The 12805-nt window shown below is 41.9% G+C and overlaps 1 protein-coding gene across 3 annotated transcripts in view; it reads right to left on the bottom strand.

The window, feature by feature from the left end:
• Positions 1-176: 176 nt before the first annotated feature.
• Positions 177-12805, bottom strand: part of KDM3B (lysine demethylase 3B) — a 77812-nt gene continuing 65183 nt past the window's right edge. For all 3 annotated transcript variants that reach the window (XM_003404522.3, XM_023549407.2, XM_010590970.3), the window contains 11 exons: positions 12407-12686; positions 11462-11718; positions 8731-8997; positions 7595-7766; positions 7118-7208; positions 6846-6976; positions 5866-5985; positions 4609-4748; positions 4162-4338; positions 3513-3647; positions 177-1613 (listed from right to left, as the gene is read on the bottom strand). In XM_003404522.3, coding sequence (XP_003404570.1) covers positions 1533-1613; positions 3513-3647; positions 4162-4338; positions 4609-4748; positions 5866-5985; positions 6846-6976; positions 7118-7208; positions 7595-7766; positions 8731-8997; positions 11462-11718; positions 12407-12686 — 1851 coding nt within the window. In that variant the 3' untranslated portion in view covers positions 177-1532. The remainder of the gene's footprint in view (positions 1614-3512; positions 3648-4161; positions 4339-4608; positions 4749-5865; positions 5986-6845; positions 6977-7117; positions 7209-7594; positions 7767-8730; positions 8998-11461; positions 11719-12406; positions 12687-12805) is intronic.

The following is a 12805-nucleotide window of genomic DNA, read 5'->3' as shown; positions in this document are numbered from 1 at the left end:
ACCGCACTCATCTCGCCCTAGCACGTCCCTTTCTCCCAATTGGTTCTAAGTTTAGGGAGCAAAGAGCAATAATTGGGTGCAGCAATGTAATGAGCCATCCCACCTCAACACTGTCCTCAACCTGGTCCTGATTTTGGAAGGGTTGGCACGGGAAGAATTTAGTCCACTCCAAAAAGATTTGTTAGATTTTTAATAAGAACATGGAAATCCCAATCAGCCCTTCAACAAAATTAAAATACAGAAAGTGAAATTAAAAGTATTCTACAGTAAATGACTTTTATTAAAAAAAAAAAAAAAGTAACTGTGAACATATAAACAAGCCTGCAGGACACTACAGTACAGCTGGAGAGAAGATAGATACATTTCCCAATGTACCTATGGGCCAATGAATTCCATCATTTTCAAATAATTCTTAATAAAACTCCACTGAGCTGGAAAGTTTTGTTAAAAAATATTTCTGGACAAAAAAAAAAAAACCCAAAACAAAAAACTCATGTTGAAAATCAAACTTTCCTTCCCATTTGGAAACTTACGATGAGTCCCAAGGGAACGCTGGTAATAGGTGAAAATGGTTCCTGGAGTCACCAGTGTGTGTACGCACGGAACACAACACACCTCAGACATGACAAAGTTCTTTCTCCGATGACTATTCCCTCAAGACAGAACTGAGATGGGAGGGGGAGAAACTAAAAGAATCCTAAAATGCCAATTCTTTTAAATTCTGCTTTGGCTGATTTTGTGCTATAATGGGCAGCTGATTTCTAAAAAATCATAGTTATAGTTCCTCAAAGAGTTTTATCGAAAGGAAGACTAAATGTAATGTGCCTTTCCTCAAGCCAGGAAAACAACTGTGGTTTTTCAAAAAGTCTAAAAATATCTACTTTCATGAAATAGTAACTATTTCACTACAAACCTATTTTTCACTAAATACACACGTTTCCTAATCCTGGAGCCTTCTGGGAAAAGCAGTGGGTTCTCCCTGGATCCTACAAGACTCCAGTGTTCACGGGAGAGTGTGGGGAATGGCTTCACCCCGTGTCCTGGAATGGGCCGCGTCAGAGGTCACGTGCAGAGACACTGTCAGGCTTCCACCAGGCATGTTTAAGCAATTACTCCATACTTGTACCAGTTATGTAAGCCCCCTACCTCCAAACACATTCCCACCTAACTAGGCACGAGAGAAAAAGAAAAGAAAGATGTGCCCACATTCCTGGTTTCCACAAATCTGAAATCACGAGAATGTGCAGGAAAGCCCAGCGGTATTTGGGCAATTCGGATTCCCAAAAGCCCATGAGATGGGGTTGTGGCACCCTAGGCTTGGAGTCTGAAAACTGCGTGTGTGAACAGTGCGACTTTCCTGTGTCAACCTTCAGTGTTGAGGCAGCGTAGAAAAGAGTGGCTGGAGAGTTTGTAATACTGACCACACTGGCTCCGAGTGAAAGGCCTCTGCTCCAGCAGAGAATCCTGCCGTTCCCTGTATGTGTTGTGAGTGAAAGACCTGCTTCACAGGAGAATTTGGAATTTTACCACGCCTAAGACCTTGCCAGTTTGGATTCATGAGCCTTGAGGGTGCCAACAGCATCTTTCACTGCATGGTAAATGATGTTCTTCACCTAGAGAGAGCAATCAGCAGAGTCAGTTCATGGCTGCCCCATGCTGTATTCTGTAAATGCAAATATATGTTCTACATTGGCTATAAACCCACTTGTTAATGAGGAAACTCTCCAACAAGAATGATTTATAAGTTACATAGGACACAAGGTCTATAATCAGAAGAGGTCTGTAATCAGGTGGAATCACTTGAAAGGCTATATACCTAATCACCATTATCTGTGTGCTTACTATGTGCTGGACCCTGTTGTTATGCTCTTCGCATGGGCTCTCATTTAATCCTCACCATAATCTTACAAGGCAAATTCTATTATTATTCCTATTTCACAGATGAGACACTGAGGCAACTAAGGTACCTTGGTCAAGAACCTTCCTTGAGGTTCTACAGTTAAAAAGAGTGCGCTGAAGTAATAGTGGCAGGTATGATTATGGAATTTTGTGTGTGTGTGTGCACATATATATATTCTAAATTTTCTAAAAGGAACATGTATTACTTGTGAAGTAGGAAGATATCATAAAAGTTACTCAAATAAAATGAACAGGCTAAAGCAGTTTTTAAAAAAGGCCAACATTAAGATAGTGGCTATTTTGGGGGAGGGAAAGTAGGGAAATGAAATGGGGAAAGGTGCACTGGGGCTTCAGCTGCATTTATTCTGTTTTATTTCTCAAACAGAGTGATGGGCACCCAAGTTTCCCTCATGCTATTCTCTATTAATTTTTTGGTATTAAGTCAACAAATATTTACTGAATACCTACTATGTGTCAGACATTATGCAAGGGAAAAGTAGTGAAGAAACAGTAAAATCCCTTACATAGCTTACATTTTAACAAGGGTAGAAACAAACAGGTAAATGTATATAGTATGTCAGATACTGAAAAATACTACAGAAAAAAATAAAGCAATGTAAGGGGATTATGTGTGCTGGAGCAGGAGTTGATGTTGTTATTCTAAATGAGGTGGGTGCTCAGGAAAGATCTTATGGGTAAAGTGACATGTTACAAGTACAGACCTGAAGTATTCTATCTATAATGTCAATGTTATGATGCTTTATATTATAACCTTATGGTCAAACTGTTCCATACTTTTGAAAAATGAATAGCAAAACAGATCAGACTCAGGGTTGAAGGTGACTGACTCTACCAGCAACCAAGAAAAACCTCCTCCGACCTGATCCATCGCTGACCAAAGAATATACGCTTGAGCCACCGGCATGAAGTAGGAAAGAAGGCCACAAGTGAAAGGCTGGGGGAGTGGTGATTCAGATTGCTGAATTTCTGCCTGGGGAATCTTGCTTCTTGATTCTTTGTTCTTTTTATGCCACTAAAGCACCCAACTGTATTAACAGTGAAATTCTGCCCTTGAAGTTCCAGTTCATTTCAGGAGCAGAGGAAAGAACCATAATCTGATTATCCAGCTTGGATCTACGAGGGGAAACCAGTCCTTGCCCCTATGAATTAAATCCCTAGGGAAGGGATTACAGTCCCTAGCAGGGCTCTAACGAAATGAGTATGAAGAGAAATCTACTTTGCGACAATACCCTTTCTCAGAAACATGCTCAGAACACACTACCACAGTGCTTTTCCCACCTGACTGGGAAAGTCAGTTTTTATCAGTTACTAATGCTGAAAACACCGTGCCTCTCAAGGGCAAAGAAACAGAGAACTGGCACACTGGAAACAATCAGGTTAAAAGGTGAGTATTCTCTAAAGACAAATTGAAGAGAAGAGACTAAATGCTCTTGAAAGGAGGACTCCACTCATGTCCCAGACATGGTCTCCCTTAGTTATTTCTCCTTCACTGTCAGAGCTCCCAGAGAGCACCCTAAGGATGGAGAATGCACCCTCTGTGCACGGAGTATGAGATGAGCGGACAGCGTGGCGGCGAAGGAGGAATTATTTACCTGCAGTTTATCCTCATGGTTTGTATGCGTGTTAGAGAGATGCCTGAATTCCTGGGTCAGGCGGAAACAGTGCTTTACGTGTTCGGGAGAGACAAAGTCTTCTGCTACTTTTATGCAACTGTATAGATTGTGAACCTGGGGGCAAGTTGGGGAGGAGGGAGAGCAGAGAGAAAACATCAGGCATTAGAGATTCAATAACACATGGAAAATGTCCATGACATAGTTTAAAAAATAAATTATAGAATACTGTTATTCCACTTTTATAAAAATAACAAATGCAGAAAAATTATAAGTGTAAATGTATAAATAAAAATATTAGTACATGCACAGAACAGGAGTCTGGAAAAATACACACCAGAGTTAACAGTAGGCTGGCTACCTCTGGGAAGGAAACTAGATTGGGAGGGCAGTATAAGGAGATGGGAAAGGCGTGTGGCCAGGGTAGCTGAGCTGGGACTTTTGCTTTAAAATTTTTATAATGAAGCATTTAACATTGCAAAGAAGAAAATTAAAAAGCAAAAAAAAAAATTTACAGTGAAAGAGCAAGGAGCTTAATCTAGGTATTTATACCTCTTGCCAGATTAGCAAAAAAAGAAGAAATAAAGAAGCCCATGGAGCTGTCAAGCCCAATTCCTACGTTGGCATTCACCTGGTGCGGAGCTCCAGCAGGTATGAAGACGGCATCACCCAGGAACTGCACGATGGCCCAGCCTTGCACGCCATACTCCTCGTACAGTCGCTTACGGAGGGTCTGGTCCAGGTACCAACTTTGGTCATGAATTGGGTCATGATCAGGGGGATTTTCTTGGCCTTGTTCTTCTCCAACCTAAAACCATGACCAAAATCCAAACAGGGCAAAATAAATACATAAAAATTATAAACAGCATAAATCCAACTTGCTGCAGCAATGTCCCTAGTGGGCCAAAACTTCTCCTTGATTCTATTCAACATCCTCTATGTGTAGAGTCAGACCTTTAGAGCATTTTGACAAGAGCTACCATGCCAAGGGACTCCACATGAGAAACCCTGGACAAGCCATCTCAGAACCCAGATCCTCAGTCTGTGAGCTGGGAGCACAGCCCAACCAGAGTCACACCTTTCGGAGCAGCTCCCGAATCTTTTCTGCATCCTTGGCTGCATAGATGTGCCACAAAGCACCTGGCTTCTCCTTTCCATCATGAATCCTTTGCTTTGTCACCTCATCAGCATCACCCTCGTCAATAGTCTTGAGTACTTCTGAAAAGAGCAACAGGACACTTTTCAATGTAACCAGCCATTTCAGCATCTCTAGTGGTGAAGTGCTACGGGTGCTAACCAAAAGGTCGGCAGTTTGAATCCACCAGGTGCTCCTTGGAAACTCTGTGGGGCAGTTCTACTCTGTCCTATAGGGTCGCTATGAGTTGGAATTGACTCGACGGCAGTGGGTGGGTGGGAGTGAAGCAAAATGTCCACTTTCAAATAAGATTAGTCTCCACTACTCTCCAACTCTCTGAAGACAAATAAGGTAGAATCAAAGGATCAAAACTCATACACACGGGGAGAGTGACACTAAACCTTTGTTACTTAACAGAGCTTCCACATTTTTCCTTTAAGCATACTTCTTGCTCCAACCGTACAACCACAATAGCAGATTATTTCCTGCTCCAAGTAAACAGGTTCTATATACTTTCTTGAGGCCTCTTCAAACTAGGATTCTGTGGGTTCAAGTCCACAAAGCATAAAGCTTCTCTGGAATGTTACAAGGGTATGTTGCTAATGCTGGTCTATTACAATCCCCTAAGACAACATAATGGAAGGATCTACAGGAGTGCAGCATCAAACGCAAATGTATTGCAGGAAATATACCAAGATAATAACATCGATTATTCCTGGACCCTGAGACATTGAATTATTTTCTTCTTTAAAATTTTTTACATTAAAAAAAAATTCCATGATGAGCACTTACTAAGTTTAACGCTGAGATGCTAGGGAGTACAAATGCAGTAAAATATCACTTTTATGATTCACTTCTGTGTGGGTGACCTGGCTTTTTCACCTGTGACCCCACTGACAGCCAGAGCTAATCCAGCTGATGAGCCGAGCAGGCTGGTTTGCTCTCTCTCCTTCGTGCCTCTTTTTGATGCTACACACTGAGGGGAAAAGGGCAGCATTCCCACAAGATAATGACTCTGGACAAAGATACCAGTTTAGCACCCTTCTCTGCTAAAGCTTCTTTGTATAGTGGCACCAACTATACATTAGGCTTGTAGGGACTTAAGAAAAAGCCGCTGGCACTGCCTGAGGAGGAAGATACCCAATTCTACCCCAAGGCCATGCTTCACCATCTTGAAGCAGTGGGTTCTAGAAATCATACCTTCATCATGAGCACCCTCCCCGATGGGGATTCCAACATACACCATCACATTAACTGCATCAGACACATCTAAGTGAAGATTGGTTGTGCCAACTCTTCTATCTTCTGCAGTTATCAAACCTAAAAGATAAAAGGAAGACACGCAAGGTGAAGCAGTGCTATTCTGAAGAATCCATATAGACCCTACAGCTGAAAACATGCCCAAACATGGTCTTAAACGAGTAACACTGGGAGAATGAAATATATCTGTGTATCTGGCAATGACTCTTCTCATCTCTTTTCTACTGCTTTAAGAATGAATAGCTAGGTTAACACCATCAGTTAGCTTTGGTCACAGAACCCACTTCAAGTCTAAAAGCTCTCTCTCCTTCAAAAGCAAAACACCTACGGGCATTACTGCCATTCAAATAAAGCTGGACTTGCACAGTGATTTAGTACATTACTAGGACTTCACAAAGAGCTGATGGGGTAACATGGTACCCAGACTTCTTCACTGTTATTTTACAAAGTCTCTTAAAACCGAATATTATGTCTCCTTGGCTAGAATTTTTGAGAGGAAACGTTCTAACTACTAGAAACATACAAGCTTATGGACTAGGCCCACAGGAACGTTACATAAATCAATTTCCATAAATCAACATAATAAAAGCAAGCATATTCAAAATTATTCTGGATACTTTTAACTTTGCCAGCACCTATCATCTGCTTTCAATCATCTCTATACATGACTCTGACAACTGATCTCACTCTGTAGGTGAAATGAAAGTAAAAAATAAACAACTCATTGCCGTCAAGTTGATTCTGACTCATAGCAACCCTAGAGGACACAGTAAAACTGCCCCATAGGGTTTCCAAGGAGAGGCTGGTGGATTCGAACTGCCGACCTTTTGGTTAGCAGCCGAGTTCTTAACCACTGTGCCACCAGGGCTCCAAAATAAGAATAGTGCCCAAAACAGGCAATTCTGGCCTCTCCCTCCTACCATAGGCATTGTACATCTTGGGGCCCAGATCAGGCCTGACAAAGTAGCTGGGCAGCCTAGAGGCCAGATTGAGCCTGCCGTCTCGTTTGGTATATTCTGGCAGAGGAAGGTTCTCCATCAGATCTTCAAACCTACAAAAAGGCAGGAAAGATGACTTAGCTTCTTACAGAAGAAAAAATTTAAGAGGCAAAAGTTTACTTTTCTGTGATTACCCCATGATGACTTTAACAAGGCTCAAGTCTCTGAAGATGGCACCACTTTAGATCACTAACCTTGTTGGCATCATGTCTCGAAAATCTTCCCCAGGAGGCCAGTCCTTGAGTTTGAGCACCATTGGCTGCCCATCTTCTGATCTTAGTCGCTCTGGAAGAGAGAAAGCACTGCCACAAACATCTGCTGGGTGGGGCTGCTACCAGCTTTTCCAGTGACTACAAGTTTTAGGAGACTAGCCTCTTATTTTCAGACTTGTAAAACCCCCATAATGCATCAGGTGGGCTTTTCGCTTCTTGCTGTGCTTTTCCATCTCACAGGGATTCCACACCCCCTCCTCAGAATCAAAGTGCTCCATATACCCCAGCCATACTCTGTGAGCGATGTTATTGCTATGCAGGCTGTTTTTGGCCCCAAGAAAGAATGGTCTTCTCACAAAAAGGATATAATTTGTAACGTCTTTTCCAGGGGCAGGGCTGGGTGTATAGATGCTTACTCCCCAGTGTGCTATTATTGAACCAGGTATCAAAGCTACTTACTGCATATGATCTCAAAACCATCCCAGAAATCCCGAACTTTCACATCAGAAATTATAGCACAATTCCTGCAGTTCACCAAGTCTACATCCTGGTCTCCAAATTCCTGGCTAAAGGCTTCTGGCTTCCAGAGTTCAGACTTGAGCTTTTTATGTACCCCTGAAACGAGCACGGGCTGTGGAAACAAAAGTATTCCAAACAGAGCCATTTAGAAAGTGCTTTTAGCTCTAGGCTTAAGGGACAGAATAGGCAGGGTTCCTAGGGAAGTCTCTTCTTCTCCTCCACACTGATCTATTGTTCCTTCACAGTTTTATAATCTCTGAATTTCGACAGGTCAGCTAAAGCAAGCAGAAACCATTTCTACCCTACTATTATTCTTGATTCTCACCCTGAAGAGCATGCCACATAAATCACTTCTGCTGCCCTGGTATCTACCACTATCTTGAGGTGAGAGGACAAAAAAGCTGACAAATGCAACTTTAAGAACACTTCCTCACACTGAAAATGGAAAACCATCCAGACAATTCTATAACCTCCCTCCTTCTCAAGCACCTCCTAAAATATAAAAATCAGGGAATGTTATCACACAAACTTGTGTGGCTTTGAAACATTTACCTAGAAAAGTACCGCACATCTCTACCCACCCTTGCTCCACCCCCATATCACACTTAAGGATTTTCCTGCAAAGTGTCATCAATGCTAGATCACCAACTAACAGAAATTTCAACTGCCCTTTTAGGAACAAGGTGGTGTAGTGGTTAAGAGCTTGGCTGCTAACCAAAAGGCTGGCAGTTCGAATCCACCAGCTGCTTTTTGGAAACTCTAAAGGGCAGTCCTACTCTGTCCTACAGGGTTGCTATGAGTTGAAATCCACTCAACCGCAACAGATTATGGGTTTAAGAACAAAAAGCTACACAGTTTACAAATAAAAGGATCCACAACGTAGTTTTAAGAATCTTTTTGGTTTTTAAAAATCTAAGACAAGTCTAAGCAGCAAGGCTGTCTACAAGAAATTAGTTACTATGTCTAAATCTTTCTGGCAAAAAATCTCCTAGAGACAGCAGGAACTATCCTGGTAGCTGTGGCCAGCCGGAACACAGGCAGATAGCTGGCCCTGGGAACTACTTTTTCTTTCTTACCTGGCCTTGCTTCCAACACTCCCGGAAGATCTTCCAATTGTTTTTGTTGCTAGGGTCGTGGAGACATAGAAGCCTCCCATCACAGAGCCAGGAGTGAGAAGTATGGGGGTCTAGTACATTTAACCCCATCACCATCTCCTTCACTTCCTTCTGGGTATCAGTCAAGTTACAGCCCCGTTTTGCAGCATCTGAGGTTTTCTTATTTTCTACCACTGAGGCAATGATGTGGTCAAGGAAGTTGGGTAGGCTGGCCTTGCTCTTCACCCCCTGCCAGACACAAATCCATCAAGTTAGCTTGACAGAGGCACCATGAGAAGTGCATTTAAAACAAAAACAAAAACCCTAACAGCTGCCATTCAGAAGAAGGAGTTCTGATCTATCTGATTAAATTCCCTAAGTAATTTAAATGTCCTTTCTAATTGGAGGGGGTGCTCTTAAGGCATTATCTCAAATTCCCTATCTTTCATCTTTTGCCTTACATATATAAAAGACAAGTATAGGAAGATCCCCTCTGCCTCAACAGATTTGAGACCTATATAAACCATATACAAGTAGATTTCAGGATCACACAGTGCTATAACTGAGTTAAAGACCAAATTTAGTTTGTATGCCCAAGGGATACAATATTTTAATTATGTCACTGAAGTGACAGTGGTTTTCTACCAGGCTGTATACCCCAATAAAGGGGAGTACTAGAGTATACAGGAGGAAGTGTATATTTTGAAAGCAATGTTCCATCCCCCAGTTTTTCCCTTGCTACTATGCTACCGAGAATCTCTCATCTGCTCCAGGTGATAAGAAAGCTCAGGCCAGAGATGAAAGTGACATATCTAAAGTCACAAAACCAAAGGAGGTGGGGAGTGTCTGTAAACATGAAAATCCTATGCCTGAAGTATCACTAATCACTATAAGGTCCCTATAATCATATAACAACCTGGGAAAACTAAAAAAAAAAAAAAACTGGGAGCAGGAGCAAGTCCAAACAAAATAGAGCTCAAAATAATTGCTTTTTTTAAAAAGTCATTTGTCCAAAAGAGAAATAAATAACCCAAATTGTATAGGGCTCAACAACACACAGTTCATTAAATTTTGGCCCTTAATCATAGAACAGAATGAGAAAGATGTTTATATAATTATATGAAATGATTTCTTAGACATATATGCTGAAAAACAGAAAAGGTATAGAACATTTTGTAAAAAGAGGGGAAAAAATACATTTATACATGATATCTCTGAAAGGACACTCAATAACCACTGGTGACCTCCAGAAAGGAAACGGGTAGCTGGGAGACAGGAGCAGGAAGGAGATTTTTCACTATAAACCTTTTTGTATCTTTTAAATTTTGTGCCTTGTGAATTCATTCAATGTTTACTAAACATCTACTATGTATCAAATACTGTGGCGCTACGGATATAGCAGTGAACAAAACAATAAAAAAAAATCTCTGCCTTTAAGGCAAGGAGAAAGATACAATAAGTAAATAAAACATATAGTAATAAGTGCTATGAAAAAAAATTAAAGACAAATACATGTGGAGAATGGGAGTGGAACGGGCTTTTAAAATGGGTGATCTAACAAGACTTACTCAGGAGGTGACATTTCAGCAGGTGACATTACTCAGGAGAGGAAGCTGATGATGAAGGAAGCCATATGGAAAAAAAGAATTCTAGGTGGAGAAAATGACAAATGCAAAGGCCCTGAATAGGGAGCATGCATGGCCTCATTCAAGGAACAGTAAGGAGGCCTGCGTGGCTGGAGCAGAGTGAACAAGAGGTAAGTGTTAGTTGAGGTCAGAGTGAGGAGGCAAAGAAGATCAGACAGGGTTAGGGCCTTGTGACTGCTTATATTATGAGAAAGACAGGAAGCCCTTGGAAGATTTTAGGCAAAGGTGACAGGATCTGTCAGTGATCTGTCGTCAGTACTGTCAGCTTTGGGAACATAGTTGGGCTCTGGGGTTGTTACTGCTACAGTTCCTCTTCCACCTGAGAAAATGATTTTATTTCCAGAAGAGGCACAGCAGCACTCTACCTGCTGTGTTGAGGACAGACTATATAGAGGAAAGGGCAGAAACAAGGACCTTAACGAGGTTACTGCAAAAATTCAGGCAAGAGAAGATGCTGGCTCAAACCAGACGGGAAGTAGTGGAGCGGATGAGAAATGGGTAGATTCTGAATACATTCTGAAAATCAAACTGAAAGAATTTTCTGACAGATTAGATGTAAAATGTGAGGGAGGGGAATCCCAAATGTCTCCAAAACTACTGGCAGAAGCAACTGGAATGATGGAGATGCCACTGATCAAGAGAGGGAAACTAAAGAAGAGCAGGCTTATGGGCAGAAGATCAGTTGTCTGGTCTTAGATATGTTAGGTTTAAGATGTATATTAGATATCCAAGAAAATACAATAAAAATGCACTGCTTAGGTTAAAAAAAAAAAAAAATTAAAGTACTGTCTGCTATTGTCAAGGAAAAAAGTGATAAACATAACAACTATTCGCAGATGATTGAAAAATTTCAATGTCTCAACTCCTACTGACTTCCTAACATGTAACAAAAAGTTTAACTACCTTAAAAGGATCGCAAGCATTCCTAAAACTTAATGTAAAGAGAGATCCTGTCAACTGGACAGACAATGCAGACCCCCCACGTACCCTCTAACTCGGTGATCAGATCTCTGATAGTTCTTTCATGGAAAAGCAGCACATGCTGGAGTTGTAGAAAGGACACTTACTGCTGAAGATGTAGAGAAGACCGGGGGGAAGGGTATGCCTGTGTCCAAGGGGGTTTGAGGAAGCTTTCCGGGCCCGGAGTGAAGGAGGTCTCGAAGGCTAGAGCCTTCGGTTTTGTTGTTGGAGGCAGTGGGACCCAGTAATAGACTGTTAAAAAGCTTTGGAGTCAACGGAGAGACCTTTGCAGTGGAGTTGAACGAATCCAGCCCAAAGGGTGAATGAGACTCTTTACTGAGCACCGACCTCAGGGACCCTGCTTCTGTAAGAACATAACCAGGAAGAGCATTAAGCACAACAAAGAATACCCAGCAGGCAACTGACTCCTAAAAATCAGTCAAGTGGGAAGGAGGAAAGACTCTCTTGTCCTTCCTGCCCCCAAACTATACTGTTTGGCTGGGTCGAGCCTGACCAGCTATGAATCTGGGAGGTCTCATGGCCAAAGAGAGGCTTTCCTACTTCCTTTCTATTACAGACCTTGATTTCAAGCTTCTTTATATTCCCATCCATCTTTCATCTCTCTCACTTCTAAGTCAGTATTTCTTCAAGTGGGTCTCCAGAATCCTTGTAGTGAATCACCTGTAGTGCTTGTCAAAAATGGAGATTCTTGATTTAATAGTTCTGAGTGGGGCATAAGAATCTGCATATTAACAGATTCCCCAGGTGAGTCCTCTAAGTCTAACTCTCAATGCTGGTTGCGTAACACAATTATCTGGGAAGCTTGTTATAAGCCCTGTATCAAATCTAAGGAGGTCTAGGGTAGGGCCCAGGAATGTGTCTTTTTTTAAAAAAAGCTCCACTTCTAGAAAGAAGTTGAAAGAGATTCCTTCATTTTTTATGATCAGCCAGAGAAAGCAAGTGGCATGTTTCATAAATGTGGATGGTAATGTGTGAGTTTGAAGAGCCCCAGAATGACCCACAGGCCGGGCAGAGGCTTGTGTTTATCTCACCTTTTGTTTCTTCTTTAGCCTTCTGAGTCGCTAAATCTGCCAACCAGTGGAGGGCAGAAGAGGGTGGGGCTGTGTCAGGGCAAGGGGGCCTGATGGCTTTTGGCTCACTATTGCTACTAGATGCTGAACTGTCTGCTTTCAAAGGTTCTTCAGGTCTGATGTCAGTGCTGTCGGCTTTGGGAACATGGTCAGACTCCAAAGTTGCCACTGCTGCTGTTCCTCCTCCCCCTGAGAAGGTGGTTTCATTTCCAGAAGAGGCACTAGGGTTTATGCTAGGAAGCTAAAACAGAAGGCCAACATGGTTAGAGTGCTGTCCTTGGATAGAAAAAATAAAATCCAAATAGTAATGGCTGCTGACACTAAATACCTCTGGGAAGAACAATGTAAAACTGTCCCATA

This window comes from Loxodonta africana, chromosome 2 (assembly GCF_030014295.1).
Source record: "Loxodonta africana isolate mLoxAfr1 chromosome 2, mLoxAfr1.hap2, whole genome shotgun sequence".
Classification (NCBI taxonomy): domain Eukaryota; kingdom Metazoa; phylum Chordata; class Mammalia; order Proboscidea; family Elephantidae; genus Loxodonta; species Loxodonta africana.
This window is presented reverse-complemented; position numbering and strand designations above follow the sequence as displayed.